Source organism: Pelophylax lessonae (genome assembly GCF_965119305.1).
Source record: "Pelophylax lessonae genome assembly, chromosome: 5".
NCBI classification, from domain to species: domain Eukaryota; kingdom Metazoa; phylum Chordata; class Amphibia; order Anura; family Ranidae; genus Pelophylax; species Pelophylax lessonae.
The window spans coordinates 426,341,153-426,360,716 of record NC_138772.1 but is presented as its reverse complement, the minus strand read 5'-3'; the positions used below and the strand labels follow the sequence as shown (position 1 = coordinate 426,360,716).

General features: G+C 40.0%; 1 protein-coding gene across 1 annotated transcript in view; it reads right to left on the bottom strand.

Moving 5' to 3' along the window:
• The window catches only part of LOC309556825 (lipoxygenase homology domain-containing protein 1-like), a gene marked incomplete at its 5' end in the record, with an annotated part of 436,205 nt that overhangs the window by 280,091 nt on the left and 136,550 nt on the right, over positions 1–19,564 (bottom strand). Inside the window, 2 exons of the mRNA XM_082259345.1 lie at positions 10,124–10,210; positions 14,259–14,458. Coding sequence (XP_082115471.1) covers positions 10,124–10,210; positions 14,259–14,458 — 287 coding nt within the window. The remainder of the gene's footprint in view (positions 1–10,123; positions 10,211–14,258; positions 14,459–19,564) is intronic.

Sequence of the window (19,564 nt, the reverse complement as noted above, 5' to 3'; positions counted from 1 at the left end):
ACAACATTTAATATTTAACTAAGAAAGAAAATATATACATTTAAAATGCTTATTGTATCCCAGTAAGAAAGACAGAAAGAAACTATGGAAAGATGCAAGGAAGAAAGAAAGTAAGGATGCCAGGAAGAAAAGAAGGAAGGACGAAATCACAATTCTTTCCCTTTAAAAGACCCTGTCATAAAATTGATTTTATTTTAGAAATGAGTAAAAATATATTTTTTTAAAGGCAGTTTTCATTAAAATAATGAATGTTTACATGTATATAAAAAAAAAAAATCTGTTTGAAGAGATCTAATAATAAAGTTGAATTTCTTTCTAGAAACTAGTACAAATATTCTTTTTTCAGATATGCTAATTTTTAATAAAATTACTGAACATTTATACATTTATATTTTTTTCCCATGTTTGTTGTACTTCCTGTGAGAATTCTCACAACTTCTAGCTCTTCGCCTAGGGGAAGACTACTGGGGGCTCAGTCCAGTACAAATATGTGTGCAAAGGTGTGTTAGGATAAACCAGGATCTCTAGGACAACAACAATCTTTCACTATGGCCACAATCATTTTCTATAACCCACAGGAAACTGTTCATGCCATAAAAGAGCCAATAGGCCAAAAATTCCTGTCTTCCCCTGTCACTACCAATTCCTGCACAACGAAAAACCTCCTATTTTGCATCTCTGTCTGTTATCAGAATTTACACTGTAATTTATGGGACTGCACACATGAAGGTCTAATGATGAATGGCTGCACTGAGTGGACTGGGCTTTCTGTTTATATATCCGTTAAGAGATGGGTAAAAAGGGAGAACTTCTCAAGGAATCCTAGTGATTTATTGTGCCTTATTAAAAGCTTCCTTTGGTTATCCTTTGCTACAGGTTAAGTTTTGGGAATTTTCCTCAAATAAAATAGCTGCCCTAAATTCTAAGTCATTGAAATTTTTAAAGCACTGCTGCAAGGTGAAAAAAATCCTGAAAACATGACCTGATGGGGGTACTTAAAGAAGGACTGCAGTCTGCTTAAAAAAATTGTAATAAAAACATTGTTGCCATTCTGAAGCGTCCCTCCAACCACTTTGCATATTATTTTATAAATACTGGGATTCTGTACTTGCCAAATATGCTGCAGAATTCTCCCTCCACTAAGTTTGGCTGCAACCATTTTAACTGTGTGCAGCTGAAGCTGCTGCCAGTTCACTTCCTGGATTTACAACGAGGCACACAGACACACACACACATATACAGAAACACACACATATATACAGAGAGACACATTCACACCACTGCTTGACTGCCTGCACATTTCTCCTCTCTTGATGAATACCCATGGATCTCTGCAGCCTCCTGTTATCTCTGCCCTCACCCAGCCCCCTCCAGCTCTGCAGCTCTCATTGGCCCTCCTATGACTCACCCCTCCTCCCTAGCTGGCAAATTCTCACGAAAGTGAAAGAGCTGTGCATTATGTCATTAGCCTAGGTTTAAAGATCAGACAAGAAATAGGAAGTAGGCTGTATAAGGTATTTACTGGCAGAAAAAAAAAATGCTTTTCTATCCAAAATTAAAACAACAAGGGCAGAGTATTTATTAGATTGAAAGATGAAAAATGACTAAGGACTGGCGTTGGAAACCACTGCTCTAATCGCAACAAATAAACAAAGTGAGTTTATCTCAATTGTTTTACCACAGTTCTTAAGTGATACAGTGCTGGAAGAATTATTCCAGGAAAAATATGAGTAGTTAAAACAGCTACCACGTGTTAAACTTCATACACAGCTTATTTTAATTAAAACAGGAACTTAAATTTTAATCAGCACTCCAGGCAAATAACTAAGTATACAGACAATGGTAATATGTGGTAAGTGTTTTACTTTTCCAGGTATTTGCAATTCTGTTGAGCCACCTTTGCCTTGCTACATAGCCAAGAAGAAGATCCTAATACTAATAACTGGTTCATCTTTACAATTTTCTGAATCGTTCTACTTATTAGACAAAGGTGATCATGCTGATTCATTGTTCAGTGGTCAGTGATGAAGAAGTGATACTAGAAACTGAGAAGTTGGCTGAACAGAACTAAAAATCTTAGGGTAGGTGGTACAGAATACATATTTATTTTAGTTGACTGATTAGCGGTTTGCCTGGGGTTCCTCTTTAAAGAAATCAATAATATCCAAACAGGAAATATTATCAGTGTGAATGGCAGAATTGATAGAACTGCCATCAAATTACAAACTCATTACTGTTATTTCCTCGAGGATCTCTCTTTAATGCTAAGTGAACAATGTAGATATTAAAACTGCTGGGGAAAAACAAGCTTTTTTTCTCTTATTCCTAATTGCTTTCTCCAGCGAAGGGAATTCATTGACACCCTTCAAATTATCATATGAGATTTATGGCATGTGGTAATCAAATGGACTGTAGAAAATACAATAGAACATATGGCGCAAAAAATCATGTGGGCATAATTAAAATGACTTAAGTTCTATTCCATTTTGATATTCCTAAAGTACACAGATTTAAAGCAGCCAGATGGTGTAATTTGTTATGCAAAGCGATTCTTGCTATCAAACTGCAGTTGTGTTGCTCCAGTCAGAAAGTAAACAAGTGGAGATAAATATTTGGCGATTACCCAAACATAAGCTATTTTAAACAAAAAAGCAATACAATAGTAAAAAGATTAATAAAAGGAAACCCTCTCTGCAAGCTCAAGGGTAAATCCACCCAAAACTGATTTCTTACTCAAACGGGTAAGTAAGGTTTGTGACAATCATGGCTGGTGGGGTTTTGGGGGAGCCATGGGTGATGAAACCATGTTTTTCCACTAAAAACTAAACATTTAAACAAGAATCTGATTTAAAAGGAAGGACAAGGTTTGCTCTTAAAATGACAAGTTATTGAAAACCTTAAATACAATTAAAATGTATTAAAAGCTAAGATTTTTTATTTTAGTTTTGGATAGACAACTGAGATATACCACCTCTAACGTGTTTTACCTACCTGTATGATTAAGCCTGACAGGGTGAAACACGTTACAGGGTCAGTCTGGTTAAAGTCATTCAAAATGTAATGCTTTATCTAATAAAGAATGTGAAAGGAAGTGACCATACCAGAGTGTTACAATTTCATTGCTTATAGCATTCGATGGAATGGAAACGGGCTCCAGTAACTGCCCTGGTAGTTTCTTGACAGAAGTGCATTTTGGCACATGGGCTGGCAATTTCTCACCTCTCTGGCCACAATGCCAGTCTAGAATGTCTTCCTGGGGTATTCATCTAGGAGGAGGGTCCTCCCTTGGTCTTGTGATATTTACCACTATACCTTGGATTCAGTTTATGATTAAGGCTGTCTGTTAAGAAGCTTCCATTGTGCCACCACAAAATATTTTGCACCCTCTCCCCTTTTCCTGGGAGGTTCTGGGTATTCCCTCATTGGATGCAGCAATATATACTCACCAGCGACTTTATTAGGTACACCTTGCTAGTACCGGGTTGGACCCACTTTTGCCTTTAGAACTGCCCTAATTCTTCGTGGCATAGATTCAAAAAGGTTTTGGAAACATTCCTCAGAGATTTTGGCTCATATTGACATGACAGCATCATGCAGTTGCTGTAGATTTGTCAGCTGCACATTCAGGATTCGAATCTCTCGTTCCACTACATCCCAAAGGTGCTCTATTGCATTCAGATCTGGTGACTGTGAAGGCCATTGGAGTACATTGAACTCATTGTCATGTTCGTGAAAACAGTTTGAGATGATTTAAGCTTTGTGACATGGTACAATGTAGTCATAAAGGGATAGACATGGTCAGCAACAAGACTCAGGTAGACCGTGGCATTTAAACAATGCTCAATTAGTACTAAGGAGCCCAAATTGTGCCAAGAAAATATCCCCCATGCCAGTACATCACCACAACCACCAGCGTGAACAGTTGCATAGTTACACAGTTAGAAGGGTTGAAAAAAGACACCAGTCCATCCAGTCCAACCTATGATGAGTGTGTGTATGAGTGTTTATGTCAATAGTACATTGTATACTCCTGCATGTTGTAGTCGTTAAGGTGCCCATCTAATAATTTGAAACTATCAATGCTCCCCACTGACACTACTGCTTGTGGAAGAAAATTCTGCATCCTTACCTCTCTGACGGTATAGAACCCTTTACACAATTTAAGGTTAAACCACTCTTCTTCTAATTTTAGCGAATGGCCGTGAGTCTTTTTATATTCTCTTTTACTGTATAGTGTGTTCCCTATGCTAGGGTTGCCAGTACGGTATTTGTACATTTAAATCATATCCCCTCTCAAGCGTCTCTTCTCCAGAGAGAATAAGTTCAATGATTGTAATCTTTCCTCATAGCTGAGATCATTCAGTCCCTTTATTAGCTTTGTTGCCCTTCTCTGGACTCTCTCCAGTTCCAGCACATCCTTCTTGAGGACCGGTGCCCAGAACTGGATGGCATACTCGAGATGCGGCCAGACCAGTCTTGTAGAGTCGGAGAATTATCATTTTATCTCTGGAGTGAATCCCCTTTTTAATACATGCCAGTATTCTGTTGGCTTTGCTTGCAGCAGCCTCACATTGCATCCCATTGCTGAGCTTGTCGTCTACTAGGACCCCCAGGTCCTTTTCCATCTTCGATTCTCCCAATGGCTCCCCCCCCTAGTGAGTAACTTGTGTTTGTAATTCTGGCACCCAAATGCATTACCTTACATTTTTCAACATTAAACCTCATTTGCCACGTAGAGGCTCACCCCATTATTTTGTTCAGCTCTTCTTGTAAGGTTTCCACATCCTGCGTAGAAGTTGTTGCCCTGCTTAATTTAGTATCATCCGCAAATACAGAGATTGAGCTGTTTATCCCATCCTCTAGGTCGTTGATACAAGGCAGGAGGGATCCATGCTTTCATGTGGTTTATGCCAAATTCTGACCCTACCATCTGAATGTCGCAGCTGAAATTGGGACTTATGAAACCAGGCAATATATTTCCAATCTTCTATTGTCGAAATTTGGTGAGCCTGTGCAAATTTTAGCCTCAGTTTCCTGTTCTTAGCTGACAGGAGTGTCAACCATTGTGGTTACTGCTGCTGTAGCCCATCTGCTTTAAAGTTTAATGTGTTGTGCGTTCAGAGATGGTATTCTGCATATCTTGGTTGTAGTAAGTGGTTATTTGAGTTATTGTTGCCTTTCTATTATCTCGAACCAGTCTGCCCATTCTCCTCTGACCTTTGACATCAACAAGGCATTTTCGTCCACACAACTGCCGCTCACTGAATATTTTCTCTTTTTCTGAAGACTCTCTGTAAACCCTAAAGATAGTTGTGCGTGAAAATCCTAGTAGATCGGCTCTGTTTGTCTGAGGCTCTGTTTATCTGACTGAATAATAATAAAATCTATATAAAAGAAAATCCCAGTAGACCAGCAGTTTTTTAAATACTCAGACCAGCCCGTCTGGCACAAATAACCATGCCACATTCAAAGTCATTTATATCCCCTTTCTTCCCCATTCTAATGCTCGGTATCAACTTCAATAAGTCATCTTTAGCATGTCAAGATGCCTAAGTGTATTGAGTTGATGCCATGGGATTGGCTGATTAGCAATTTGGGTTACCAAGCAATTAAACAGGTGTATCTAATAGAGTGGCTGGTGAGTGTACATACATCGTTATATAAATGTCTATATGGTCTCCTGATGAAGCAATCAGGCTGCAAAATGCGTTGAGACTGTTGACTTTCTTTCTGCATTTCTGTCCCTGTTTAGTCACATTGTAATGTTTTAATAGTTGGATGGGTATGTCTGGCTCGCAGTCTCCGCTCTAATTCATCCTAAATGTGTTCTATCAGGTTGAGGTCAGGACTCTGTGCAGGCCAGTCAGGTAACTCCACCCCAAACTTGCTCATCCATGTCTTAATGGACCTTGTTTTTGCACTAGTGCTCAGTCATGTTGGAACAGGAAGGGGCCATCCTCAAATTGTTCCCACAAAGCATTAAATTGTCCAAAATGTGTTTGCATGATGACGCTTTAAGAGTTCCCTTCACTGGAACTAAGGGACCAAGCCCAATCCCTGAAGAACAACCCCACATCACAATTCCCTCTCCAACAAATGATTTTGACCAGTGCACAAAGCAAGGTCCATAAAGACATGAATGAGCGAGTTTGGGGTGAAGGTACTTGACTGGCCTGCAGAGATCCTGACCTCAACCCAATAGAACACCTTTGGAGTGAGTTAGAGTGGAGACTGTGAGCCAGGCCTTCTTGTCCAACATCAGTGCCTGACCTCACAAATGCACTTCTGGAATAATGGTCAAACATTCCCATAGACACACTCCTAAACCTAGTGGACAGCCTTTCCAGAAGAGTTAAAGCTGTTATAGCTGCTAAGGGTGGGCCAACTCAATATTGAACCCTATGGACTAAGACTGGGATGCCACTAAAGTTCATGTGCGTGTAAAGGCAGACTTCCCAATACTGTTGACAATATAGTGTATATGGTATATTGGGCTTAGTAGGAATAGTGCTCTCCCAGGGAAATCCATTTCATATTTACTTGTTTTTACATCTTGGTTCTACATAACCTTTTATTAACTATGATGAAAAAAAAATCTTATGTTTTAGAATTTGCATGTTTGCGTTTTTTTTCTGTTTTGGTTTCATACTTTGGATGTGGTACCAAATGTAGCAAACTGTATTCCTCACTTTTTGCTCTGAAATGGGCATCAGTAACTGTCACCTGGTGTGCCCACAGCGGGGAAATTTGCATGCACCTTCAATCCAGTTTCAGTTTTTACCAGAACATAGACAGAGGAGAAATGTTTAAATGGGGACACTTTTCCAAGAAAATAACACAGTAGACTATCTCTCCTTCTAACTAAAAATTAGTAAAAACTACTTTTGTAGACACACAGCACTGCACAGGAGGCAGGGATGAATTTCAGCTTGAGCTACTGAGCTCAGTAAGTAACAAGCTTTTTAAGTAAGGGAGACAAAGATAGGTAAATGTGGGAAATCATTGAAATCATTGTATCTGTTGCTGGGTGGATAGATGAGCATGTACAGTTTGGGCAGATAAGCTGACTGCATAGTAATCAACTGTACAAACAAAGCTGATTGCTGCACAAAACAAATTAAACAATCAATCAATGATTAAGGGAATTATTATTATTATTTATCACTGAAAATCAGATGAAGACTAAAAAAACTTTACTCTTTATCGAATGCAATGTTCAATTTTCTTATGATTTTGGTTAAAACTAGACATGTGCAATTTGTTCTTTTTCCGAATAAAAATTTGGACATCATTTTTGTTATTCGGAGATTCAGATGTATCCAAATCTCTGAATCACAATCGTAGCAAATTTCAATAAATCCGAAATGAATCATAACAAATTAATTTGTATTTTTCTGTTTCATTCAGACCTTCTGTTAATGTTTGAAGCATCCATTTCGTTTTTATGTAGCATTAACATTTTTCATTATTATAAAAAAAATGTACTACACATGAAGTAGAAACATATTTAAAAAAATATGGAAGATAATTTCTACTTACTCCTACTTATTGTAATTGGTTTGGATGGAGATGGATCCATCAGAATCTCGGAATCATAACCTAACCATTCCTTATGTTATGTTTAAGAGATTTTGATGGATCCGCCTCCATCCAACCCAAATAGAGTGCATAAGTAATCTCATGAAAAAACAAACAAACACATTAAGAGCTGGTTCACATTAGCGCTCCCTCGCGGGTCCATTGACCGCTACAGAACCCGTTCTAATAGGAGCAACACAAGTCGCTCCGACTTAGAAAAAGGGTCCTGTACTATTTCGGGGCGACCTCGGAGCGACTTGCATAGACTTCCATTATGTGAAGTCCCTGCAAGTCGCTCCGAAGTCGTAGTGCAATGTAATGCACAAGTCGCCCCCAAAGTAGTAAGGAGTCGTGTCGCCTCAGTGTGAACTGGCTCTAAAACAAATTTAGCCAATGTTCCAAAATAACTTCCAAAATTAGAATTGCTTCTGAACAACGAATATAAGAAATTAATCCCAATTTACAAAAGGAATCCAAATATACAAAACTAATTCCGAAAAAAAAAAAAAACATTCTAACACAGCGTTTTTTAACCAGGGTTCCATTGAGCCCCTCCAAAGGCTACTAGGGGTTTCTTGCCCATTGAGAAAATTCTGCCTCAGATAGGAAAATAAGTTTTCACTTGGTTTTTCTGTAAGGGGGTCATTCTTCTCAATGAGCACAAATGTAAGGAGCATTCTTCCCATTGACCAGCACACTCATGTATCATGAGTTGTAGATATAGTCATTTTTAGCAGGGGACTCCTTGAAACTGGAAAATTATTTTTAAGGGTTCCTCTGTGTTGAAAAGGTTGAGAAAAGCTATTCTAACATAATGTATAGGACGACGAAACAAAATGATTAAATTAACAAATTAATCTGAAACTAAACAAATTATTCCATTGTGCACATCTCTAGTTAAAGCGATGTTCCAGCATCCCCCTCCAAAAATTAAAAGTCATCAGCTACACATACTGTAGCTGCTGATTTTTAATATTAGGACACTTACCTGTCCTGGAGTCCAGCGATGTCAGCATCGCAGCCGATATTTCCATCGGCTGTCGGGTGCTGCCACCGCCATTGCCGGTGAGGGAACCCGGCAGTGAAGCCTTGTGGCTTCAGGGGCGGAGCCCCTAATGCACATGCGCGAAGTGCGCAGCACATTCAGATTGGCTCGGCGTGGGGAAGGAGGAGGGGGCCAAACTTCTGAGGGACAGCGCCGCAGCGCCGTCTCCCGGAAGTGGGAAAGGGTACCTGTCAAAAACAGGTACCGTTCCCCCCTCAAAGGTGCTAAATGTGGTACCGGAGGGGGGGAGGAAGCAAATGAGTAGAGGTTCTACTTTTGGGTGGAACACCGCTTTAACACAGATGTGCTTTTGAACCCAAGTTTTTTATTTTTGTTGTGGATAAAGTGGATATTAGTTATAAGCTTTTTTCATGTTTTTATTCTTGTCTTTCTAACCCTTTATCTTTTTTTATTTTTTTTTATTTTATTTTTTATTTTATTAAAAGTGTAAAGTGGCAACTCCATTCAGGTCTTTGAATAGTAACACAGTGCCCTGCAGTGGCATCTAGTGTGCTGCAGAAAAATACAGACATGTCTGCATTTTTCCGCAAAGCACATCAGCGCTGTGATCTGAACAAGGCCTGCGGAAAACAACTGTTTTCTACATGCCCTAGTGGTGACCTGCATTGATCCAGTGCAGAGAAACGCAGGGCACTACAGTATGAACAAGTCCTAAGAAAGTCAATATAGCAACATCACTCTCTATTACTCAAAAAAATAGGTTAGTTTAAAAAGAAGGAGAGGAGTTTTCCCATCATCACCAAGCAAAATAAATGCATAAATATAGCATATTGGCATTAATAACAATATTATCTACTGTTTTCCAGACAACATTATGGCCACATAGCTCTAAAATTATTTTGCCATTATCTCCTTGTACCGGAATTTACAGGTACCTTTGTTATATAGCATATCGCTTGCTCAGTACTGAAACTTTAGCAGGAGGTTGAAGAATATACCCTGTCATCTTGAATAACACATTTGGTGATGTAAAAGGAATGTGATCAGGATGGAAATTGCAGAAAAGTAAGGACCGAATACTCCTTCAGGAATACAGCACAAAGCTGAATTTCCCTCCATTCTTCGGTACAGAAAGGACTTAACCTGCTTAGGCAGTCAATGCGGAGGGGAGAATATAAAGCACGACTGTGCTATGTTATTATCCCTGTGCTAGCTCCCCAATCCTTCATGGCAATAAGGCTGCTATTGTTCTGTAATCCAGGCTGCCAGACGACACAGCTTTCATAAGCAATAAAAAAAAGGGCCGTGCAGACTTTCAGGACCCAAAGTATTTGTCAGGGGGCGGCACAGACAAAATATGACATATTCTCAGAGATTAAACCTCCGGTGAGAATTATGGCCTTTTTCCCACATTATCATTGTCAGACTAGACTCATGATACAATCCTATTTATAAGCAGATGGAATATGTGTAGGAAGGAGTTATAGAAAAAAATGGTTGTGCTGTCTGGAATAAGAATGCATATTTGTTAAATCTTACCCTTCTAAGATTCCATTCAGGATAATCCCCAGTTCCATCATGTTCAAGCCTAATCTTGTATAATTTTCCTATGTCCTCAATTTCTACCTATTAAGGTAAAATCGTGGGTATTAGTTTTGAGCTGTAGCCCGTAAATACATTCAAGAACATAATAAATAAAGAAAACATTGGGGTTGATTTGCTAAAACCGGAGAGTGCCAAATCTGGTGCCAAATGCATAGAAACCAATCAGGTACCCCTATGTCGATTCGCACAGCCGAGCCAGCCTGCCGCAGTAAGGGGAGTCGGCAAGTGATTAAATAAATTGAAGTTGTAAACTGATTGACTACCATGCGCAGTTGCACCCGATTTCACACACTCCAGTTTTATTAAATCATCCCCAGTATTTATTGGTAGATATTAAATTAAAGTAAAACAAAAAATATCCTTGCACCACTCCAGTAAATTATATAAAACTATGTTATTACTATACATAAATAAAAAATTATATGTAAGTAATACTATACAAAGGGCATTAAGATTATAATAGGGAAAGTTTACATGTTGGTGCACAAGGCAAATTAGGATAGAGTTGTGGATGGAAAAAATGTCCCCTATCAGGTGATGTAAAGGATGCTGCTTATACCAATCCTCCAGTCCGTTACAGCAGCCTCCGACAGCTTCTTCCAATGTGCTTATGTCACTTGGAACTCCGCCCTACTTGTTACATCTCACAACTTCATCAGTGGCATCTTCCATATGGGGTTCACTATTAAAAGGGTCAATTCTAATCTAAGAAGGGGGTAATCGGATACAAAGAGGTCTGTTTATAAGGCAGAATCAATCACTGCCATTTAAAACACATGGATCTGGATGTTTTTCCAACGAGAATAAATCAAATTAAGACTGGTTTGGAGCACTTCAATATATGTGGTTGCTACTGAGGATATCATTAGAAAGATTTATATGACACTTATTGTGGATCTAGCCCCTATTGGCTAGTGCACGTGAATGCACTGATTTGTGCACAGTGTATACATTATGACTGTCACTGTTTTTATGTTTATTTGTCTTTTTGTATACTTTTCACTGCACATATTATATACTGTGCACAGATTCTTGTAATTGGATTGGATATACTGTAGATAGGAAAAGTGTTGCTGCTTATATATGTGTTTTGTATTTTTTTTGCCCCTGAGGAAGTCTTGAGATGTAACGCATAGGGCAGTTACAAGTGACATAAGCAGAGGAGGCATTTGTGCGAGAGGCAGTAGGATTGAAATGAGCAGTTTCTTTTACACTATGTGATCTATTACACTATCTACACTACATGAGTGTATATTGCTTTTACTGGTTATCAAATGCTTGTTTTTCTGAAAAGCACTCTGGTTTGCCTTATGTTCTGCCTTTGTGGGGTTAATACTGGGAAGAATTAATCTGAACTGGGGCCTCTGATGTGATTAAAACCCATGAGTAAGGAAATCACTTTTTTACTATTATTATTATTTCTTTATTATAAAGAGCTACATTGAATACTTTGAGTAACTGCCTTTCTAGCCTACAGATTATAGGAGAACTGCTCTGCAAGGGGTTCTGCATAACAGCACTGACCGTGACTCCTGATACACAGAGCAGGGCTAAATGAAACCAGTCTTATGGTTAACAATGTGAAATGCATGTCAATGTATAAAAACATGCATTCACATGCAATTCATTTCATTCATGTGTGTTTTTACATTTTGTAGAGATTTCCTCTAATTTACTATCTGCAGCACAGGACACTTGACAGTAAAACATAAACTTACAGGAGTTTTAACCCTACCTTACTAGTCTAGCAAAAAGAGTTTTGCTAACATACACTTTAAAGGAAACCTATCAGACTTGAAATATGTTAGCTGCCATTGCAGACCTTTCTTTAAAAATGCTTGTAGCCATTTTTAATTCTTTAACCACTTGTCTACTGGGCACTTAAACACCCTTACTGCCCAGGCCAATTTTCAGCTTTCAGCGCTGTCGCACTTTGAATGAGAATTGCACAGTCATGCAACACGGTACCCAAATTAAATGTTTATCATTTTTTTCAAACAAATAGAGCTTTCTTTTGGTGGTATTTAATCACTACTGGGGTTTTTAGTCAAAAAAAGACTGATAATTTTGAAAAAAACAAGAAACTGTTTTTATAGTTTGCAGGTAATTTTTCTCCTTCATTGATGTGCACTGATAAGGGCAGCGGCACTGATGGGCCCTGATAGGCACTGGTAGGCTGCACTGATGGGCGCTGATAGGCTGCACTGATGGGCACTGATAAGGCGGCACTGATAAGGTGGCACTGATGGGGGGCACTGATGGGGGGCACTGAAGGGCACTGGTAGGTGGCGCTGAAGAGCACTTATAGGCAGCACTCATGGGCACTGATGGGCACTAGAAGGTGGCACTAATGGGCAATGATAGGCACTGGTAGGGGACACATGATGGGGCACTGATAGGTGGCACTGGTGAGTGCTGATAGGTGACACTGGTAGGTGGCACTGGGGGGCATTGGTAGGTGGCACTAGTGGGCACTGGCAGATGGCACTGATGGGCACTGGTAGGCGCTGGTGGGCACTGGTAGGTGACACTGGTGGGCACTGGTGGGTGACACTGGTTGGCACTAGTAGGTGGCACTGGGGGCACAAATCATCCCTCTCCTCTTCGGGGACCGATGTTCCTCTGACAGCAGCCGGCGATTGCTGTTTTCTTCTCCTCACGCTGTTTACTTTACATGATCAGCTGTCATTGGCTGACAGCTGATCACGTGGTAAGGGGGGGGGGTCGCCCCCCATTCTCCGATCTGTGATCAGGCAAGTCTCATGGACTCGCTGATTACAGAGCGAGCCGGGCGCGCTCCGTAGGGAGCACGCTGGCCGCTCGTTGCCGAGAGGACGTCAATGTACGCCCCCCCCGGGCAATTCTGGTCTACGCTGTAGCCGTCATTCGGCTATAGCGCGGACGTCAAGTAGTTAACTTAAATATTTTCTAAATCCCTAAGGTAGAATAAGTATGACTCTCATGTGCTATATGCTTATTCTGAGTCTATGACACCAGGCCAGCAACATTTTCAGAACAAGGTCGGCAATGGCAACCACATATTTCTAGCATGAGAAGTGTACTTTAAAAACAGCCCATAATGCTTTTGGTCTCATGTCTTTTTAAAGGGCCCAGTTGAACACAATTTTAAAGAGCAGTTCTAAAAATGTCTATCACCTAATTAGTTTACATGATTAGCATGTCGTAAATAGCACATGTTTAGTGTATGCCAATGTGTGCATAATATGGGAAGAGAACATTTGTTCATCTATCAGTTACATCTCTGCTAATTATTCATGAAAGGAAGATAGAGTAATAGATTTTCTTCCAATGAATAGTTGCCATCTATAGCTTGCTCCATGGATAGCTGTTTTATAGGAGTAATTGCAGCTTTTAAAAAACATAAGTGCTTACACTGATTCCTAAATTACCTTTTTATTTATTCCAGCTATTGTACTTCTGCTGCCTTATGCACTGCGCCACATCATTTACCTCTCTCAAGATGCCAAATGCAAACTAATTTTACATTATTTTTATAATCATTGTAAATAGTAAATGTTATACCGTGTGTGCAGGTAGATCCATACTCCCGTGTTTAAAATTAAACAAAGAATGGAATAAATACTGAGACATATTTGGGACAATGTATATATGTATGCATATTTGCCTTTCTTAACTTTGGGCATCATGAAAGGTTAAAGTAGACCTGTCTTTAGAAAAATATGAGGCTGATACCTTCTGAAAATGTTAGTTCACTTGCTGCTATGGTAATTTAGTAGCTATAAAGAAATTGTACAGTGGTTTTGTTAACATTTTTCTTTCTGTGCCAAAACCTAGTGTAAACACAAAGCAATTTTATTCTCATGTTGCTGACTGGCCTAACCACTTGATGGCAATCACCTTACTAGCAGCAAATGATCTAGATGTATTGCAAATAAACGTATTGTCAACACAAAAAAATAATGAATTAGTTAGGTAGCATGTAATGCAGACACTTTCTTTAGATTATGACAAATGAAATGTGTAATGCTGGAGATACAATGATTTAAAAATGTTGAATGTTTTTATCTTTTATGCTTAATGTAATTACCATGAATTCGTCTTCTTGTCTTGCCTTAAAAAGCTGACCCTTCTTCCCAGTTCCGAGTATTATTGGGCCAGTGGAGCCTTTACTTCCATACACCCACAGGGAGACGCCAGCTGAGGTTCCTGCACTTCCAGTCAAGACTGACACTTTCCAATCATTTGAGGAATGAACAATATTTCCAGAGCTGTTCAGTTTTTTGCCATCTATCATAAATAAGAAACAAAAGATCTCCATACAATTGTATTGTGAAAGGATAACACAGTGCTAAAATTGAGGAATACGCCAAACCAATATATCCCTTGTAAGGGGAAATCATCTAAAATGCAGTGTGACTTTAAAGGGATATGTGTCACATCCAGATCGGTGACCCCTTTAAATGCCACCATCTGCACTGATTTATTGCCAGTTTGTGAGAGACATCGCTCTGATTGCTAAATACAAGCCGAGTCCACTGCCCACATACAGAAGAAAGTAAACAATTTAAAGGGTTTTGTAATAAAAAGTGGAAAAAAAAAAAAGAGCTGCTTTATAAAGCAAGTCATTTAAAGTGGAGTTCCACCCAAAAGTGGTCCAATTAGTGAGCCAATAGGAATGCCCAGGACGCTCTGCGCATGTGCAGTAGGGAACCGGCTGTGAAGCCAAAAGGCTTCAGTGCCAATTTCCCTTAGAAACGAATGGGGGTGGCAGCACCTGGCAGCTGATCCGAAATTCGGCTGGGGTGTTGACATCGTGGACTCCCTGGACAGGCAAGTGTCTATATATTAAAAGTCAGCATCTTCGGTATTTGTAGCTGCTGACTTTACTTTTTTTTTCCCCCAGTTGGAACACTGCTTTAAATTCAAAATTAGGAACGTTCCTACTGCATAGTGCGTTTAGCTGTTTTAGATCATGTTGTAGCAGCACAGTAGAACACAATGCTTTGCCATTGTATTTAAAGGGGAATTGCTGTTACCTTTTATACAATTGTTATTTCATATCCTGGTCTATACAGAAATACTTACTATAGCCTCAAGTCTCTACCCAGTTACATTAACCATGCTATATTATGTAAGTGAAAAAAACAGTGTTACCAAGGCACTCAATATTAACCTAATTTCTGGAGCTCAACATGCAGGCCAAGGGCCACAAATGGCCCTTTTGTACTTGTATGCTCCTTAGACTCCAGCAGTCTATGTTGGGACAGAGAGTGTTGTATAGTGTAGGGTTCTGCTGCCCTCTGCTGTCTGTAAGTGGCTGTTCTGCTTAATGTTCACAGAGTTATTTATGCATACCACATCCTGTTTTTGAGTTAATAGGTTGAAAACCCCAGAAGGAGGAAATGGTTGGAGAAAGAGAAAGTTACACATGTCATGTGTATGGGATAGTTGATGCTTAACCCAGACCAGCATGTAGAGATTATTAGGCAACATCTCCTATGTTTAATAGTTAACTATTGTTGTTCTTAGCTTCTGGGTGTTTATATATGTGTATATATTGTATATACTGTATATATCTAAAGACTGGTGACAGAAGCATCTCTGCCCTATTTTTGTTATCTCACATGTACAATGCCAAATAGCTAGGTATGTGCTACTGTATTTAATGGTCACCTCATGGGCGTAACTACAGGGGATGCAGGGGTTGCAATTGCAACCGGGCCCTATGCTCCAGGGGGCCTGTGCGGCTCCCCTGTGCACCTGGATAGGAGGGGTGGCGGGGGAATCATGTAGAGAAATCACTGTCCTCCTTTTTCCTCCTGTAGCTGCAGGAGGAAAATGGAGGAGATTGGTTCCTCTGTATGCTGCCCCCACTCCTCCTATCCAGTTCACTTGTGTTCTGCTGTCTCTGGGCCCCTGTGTGCTCCCCTGGTCCCCCCCCGCTGTACTTCCAGCTTCCTCTCTCCCCTCTCCTGCCGGCTGCTGCATGGGATGTGTCACAATAGAGAACCGGGAAGGGGTCAGTAAATATGTAATTTACCAGCTCCTTCCTTTTCTGAATGGACAGAGTCATAGTCAGTGACACTGTAAAAAAATAATACAATCAAAATACCAAAAAATAAAAAATACTGACACCAATGGGTGAACTTCCAGGATCGCAAAGGTCCCACTTGAGACCGGGCTATGGCATTCCACCATCGTGGGGAGGCCCTAAGATGGCAGGAAGGGGGCCCACTGCAGAACTTGTGAAAGGGTCCCGCTGTGGGACCGTAATAAAGGGCCCCGCAACAAAAGTAAAGGGCCCCAGGATCAGTGGGAAGAGGCCCAGGCTTGAAGGGAAGGGCCCCAGGCATGGTTTCTTGCATCGGGGCCCTGAAGTTTCTAGTTACGCCTCTGGGTCACCTTCCAGTATATTAGTAGGTGATCTTGTTTATAATTATAATTTATGTACAGCTCTCATTATTTTAGTTAATCCTGTCCCTTCTGGTCCAGGATTCTATAGCTATTTTTAGCTTAGGGCTCAATAAGCAGTATAGGCTGAAGTCAGGTTAGGCATCGAATGGCCACTTTTGGTAGTTAGAAGTCCAGTTGCATGACAGATTAGAAATTACTAGTAACTAAGAGGCAGAGCAGTTAGGTAACTCTGAGTTCCAGTGCCACACCACAGTTTCTGCTGGTGAGAAGCTGCATTCCAGGCAGGTTGAACAACGATTAAAGGATCTCCCCATCACCATCTTATCTTCAGGTCTCACAAAGATGGACGCTGCATTATGATCATCCTCAAGGGCCACTTTGCTGCAACATTCATCTGAAGGTATCTTTAGTAATAACTACTGTATACAGTGTGCTGTATACTGTGTATAGGTATAAGTGCACAACTATACAATAAATATAAGTTGCAATAATAGTGAAATTCCAAAAAAATAGTTGATATCAAATCAGTCCACAGGTGATTAAATAAGGAATCCTTGATGTGATAAAACATCCATCCCCATAGGTAGGCTCAGGTAACACCACCACCACTCAACTGCTCTCTTACCAGCTCCTATTGACCGCATATTAGGAGGTCAATGACGCTTTTGGCTTAATACCCAGCCGGGACATTGATATAGTCCAGGGTCCTCTCATAGCTCCACACACTGATACTCAAATGGTAACATAAGAGAGACACCCAAAAACATAAAGAGCTCCACATAGTGTAAGATCGTTAACACTGTTTTTTTAATGTCTTAAAAGATTACACTTACATGGTTGACAACATAAATTTGCCTTTAAAACAAACACGCCGACCAGCAGGTAAACACAGCCCATCCTTCTGGGATCGCAATTGCAGTGATGTCAGCACGTCGCTCCACCCTACGCATTTCAATATTCACTGACGTCTTTTAGGGTAAGGGTGGCGTGCTGAGTCACTGCTACTTATACAGTACAAACTTAGCCAACCTCAATCTGAGCCTCGGCTAGCCACAAGACCCACTTCCAACAAGGAAGTAAGCCAAACCATGCCTCTACTTGGATTCCTAGGAACACCTCCTATATTAAAAATGGCAAGTTCCAATTTATGATATCACATATAGTCACAAAGTGCACTCTTCATCACCAGAATGATGTGTGATCCCACATTAAAAAGGGAGCCTCCACCTCATAGATTTTCTGTTTACCAAATATTATTGACCTTCTATCACGGAAAGGTCTCTCTCGCCTGTGGCTATAGCCCAGCCTAGGCCTCTGTTCAATCAAGGGGACTTAGGTTGAAGAAAATGATACCTACCACTCTTGAGGAGACTCAGTCATAGATAATCCCAAAAGAAATAAAGCTTCCATAACGCTTAATGGGTATATAAAGGTTGCACTTACAGAAGACACTTGAAAACACACTTAGAAAAATGCCGGCCATACACAGCAGCTCATCCTTCCGGGACTTGTGCAAATGCGGTGATGCCAGCATGCCTCTCCTGCTGACGCGTTTCATCACAATCGGACGTCATCCTGGGGCACAGGCAGCACACTGACTCACACTATATATTCAAAAAAGGACAGCAACCACACCTTGATCTGAGCATTGGACAATTGTTGCAATACCTATAAAGCCACCCCAAGGTACAAAAAAAAATCTGCGTCTTATCATAATCACCTAAAGGGCCTTAAAAGTAAATACTCAAACCTGTGAGTGCCGTAAATAAGTAAAGAGTGTGCATACACTCTAACTGATTCCCGTTTGAGCAGTGTATATTATATCCTGTCTGCTCTGCAGTGGCATAGGTAGCAGGAAGTCACTAATTCCCTCATAGGGGCTACCTATAACTGGACTAAAGAGTAGCCCCTAATGGAAATACCTAGGATTTTTGACATACTCACTACAAAAAATATGGTGTCAGAAAACCGTTAAAAAAATTATTTTTTTTAATAAAAAATAGAATAAAGTTAGATTATGGCCATGTTGTAGACAGCATACTACCATTAAGGTGATTAGCGTACCATCAGAGTGTTCTATTTTGCCATCTCCAAAAAGAACAAACATTCTAAAAATTATACAAAGTAGATATAAAAATATCACATTTGTTTTATTATTAAGGGGCCTTCTACACCTAACACTCAAAGGCTCATGTTCACAGGGACCCAAAACTACGCTATATTAAAGTGACACACTTCTAAAAAATGCATAAATGCCAAAAATTATAACCAACAATTGATGTAAAAACTAAGATCGAGTTTATGAAAATTGTATTAAAAACTCTGAACAAGCAACCACCCCAAAAAAGGGCACCTAGATGTCATGTTAAATGGTTAATACAAACAACCATATTTTTATATAACAGTTACTCAAGAATTGTCAATGAATGCATTAACATCTACGTCCACTTTCAGGCAATAGGAGACATAGTATTTATTCATGTGTATCCAAGACATTTCCATCTTCAACCTTTCCCTAACTAGGGAACTACCCCTCCAATGGGCATTGTATCTGTCAATGCCCAAAAATATGGTATTGGTAGGATCCTTATTATGGCTAGTAGCATAATGTTTGGACACTGATTGATGTCTGAAGCCCATGCTGATGTTACTAATATGTTCAATAAAAATGTACTTGCAGGGCCCGTTTAGTCCTTCCCACATATTGCAACCCACATGGGCATTGCAACAAATAAAACACTCCTGTGGTGGAGCATGTGATGAACTGCTCTATCTCAAAATTTATCGAAGTGTTAGCCGAGACAAAGCTGTTCATTCTCTTACTCTTACACCCATTCAAGGAACAATCTTAAAAAAAACCTTATGTTTCTAATAGGGGGGGTTGAGTACATTAGGAGCTAATTTGTCTCTAAGAGAGGGGGCACCCCTAAACATCACTTGTGGGTTATCAGGCAAGAAAGTTTTCAGTACTCAATCATT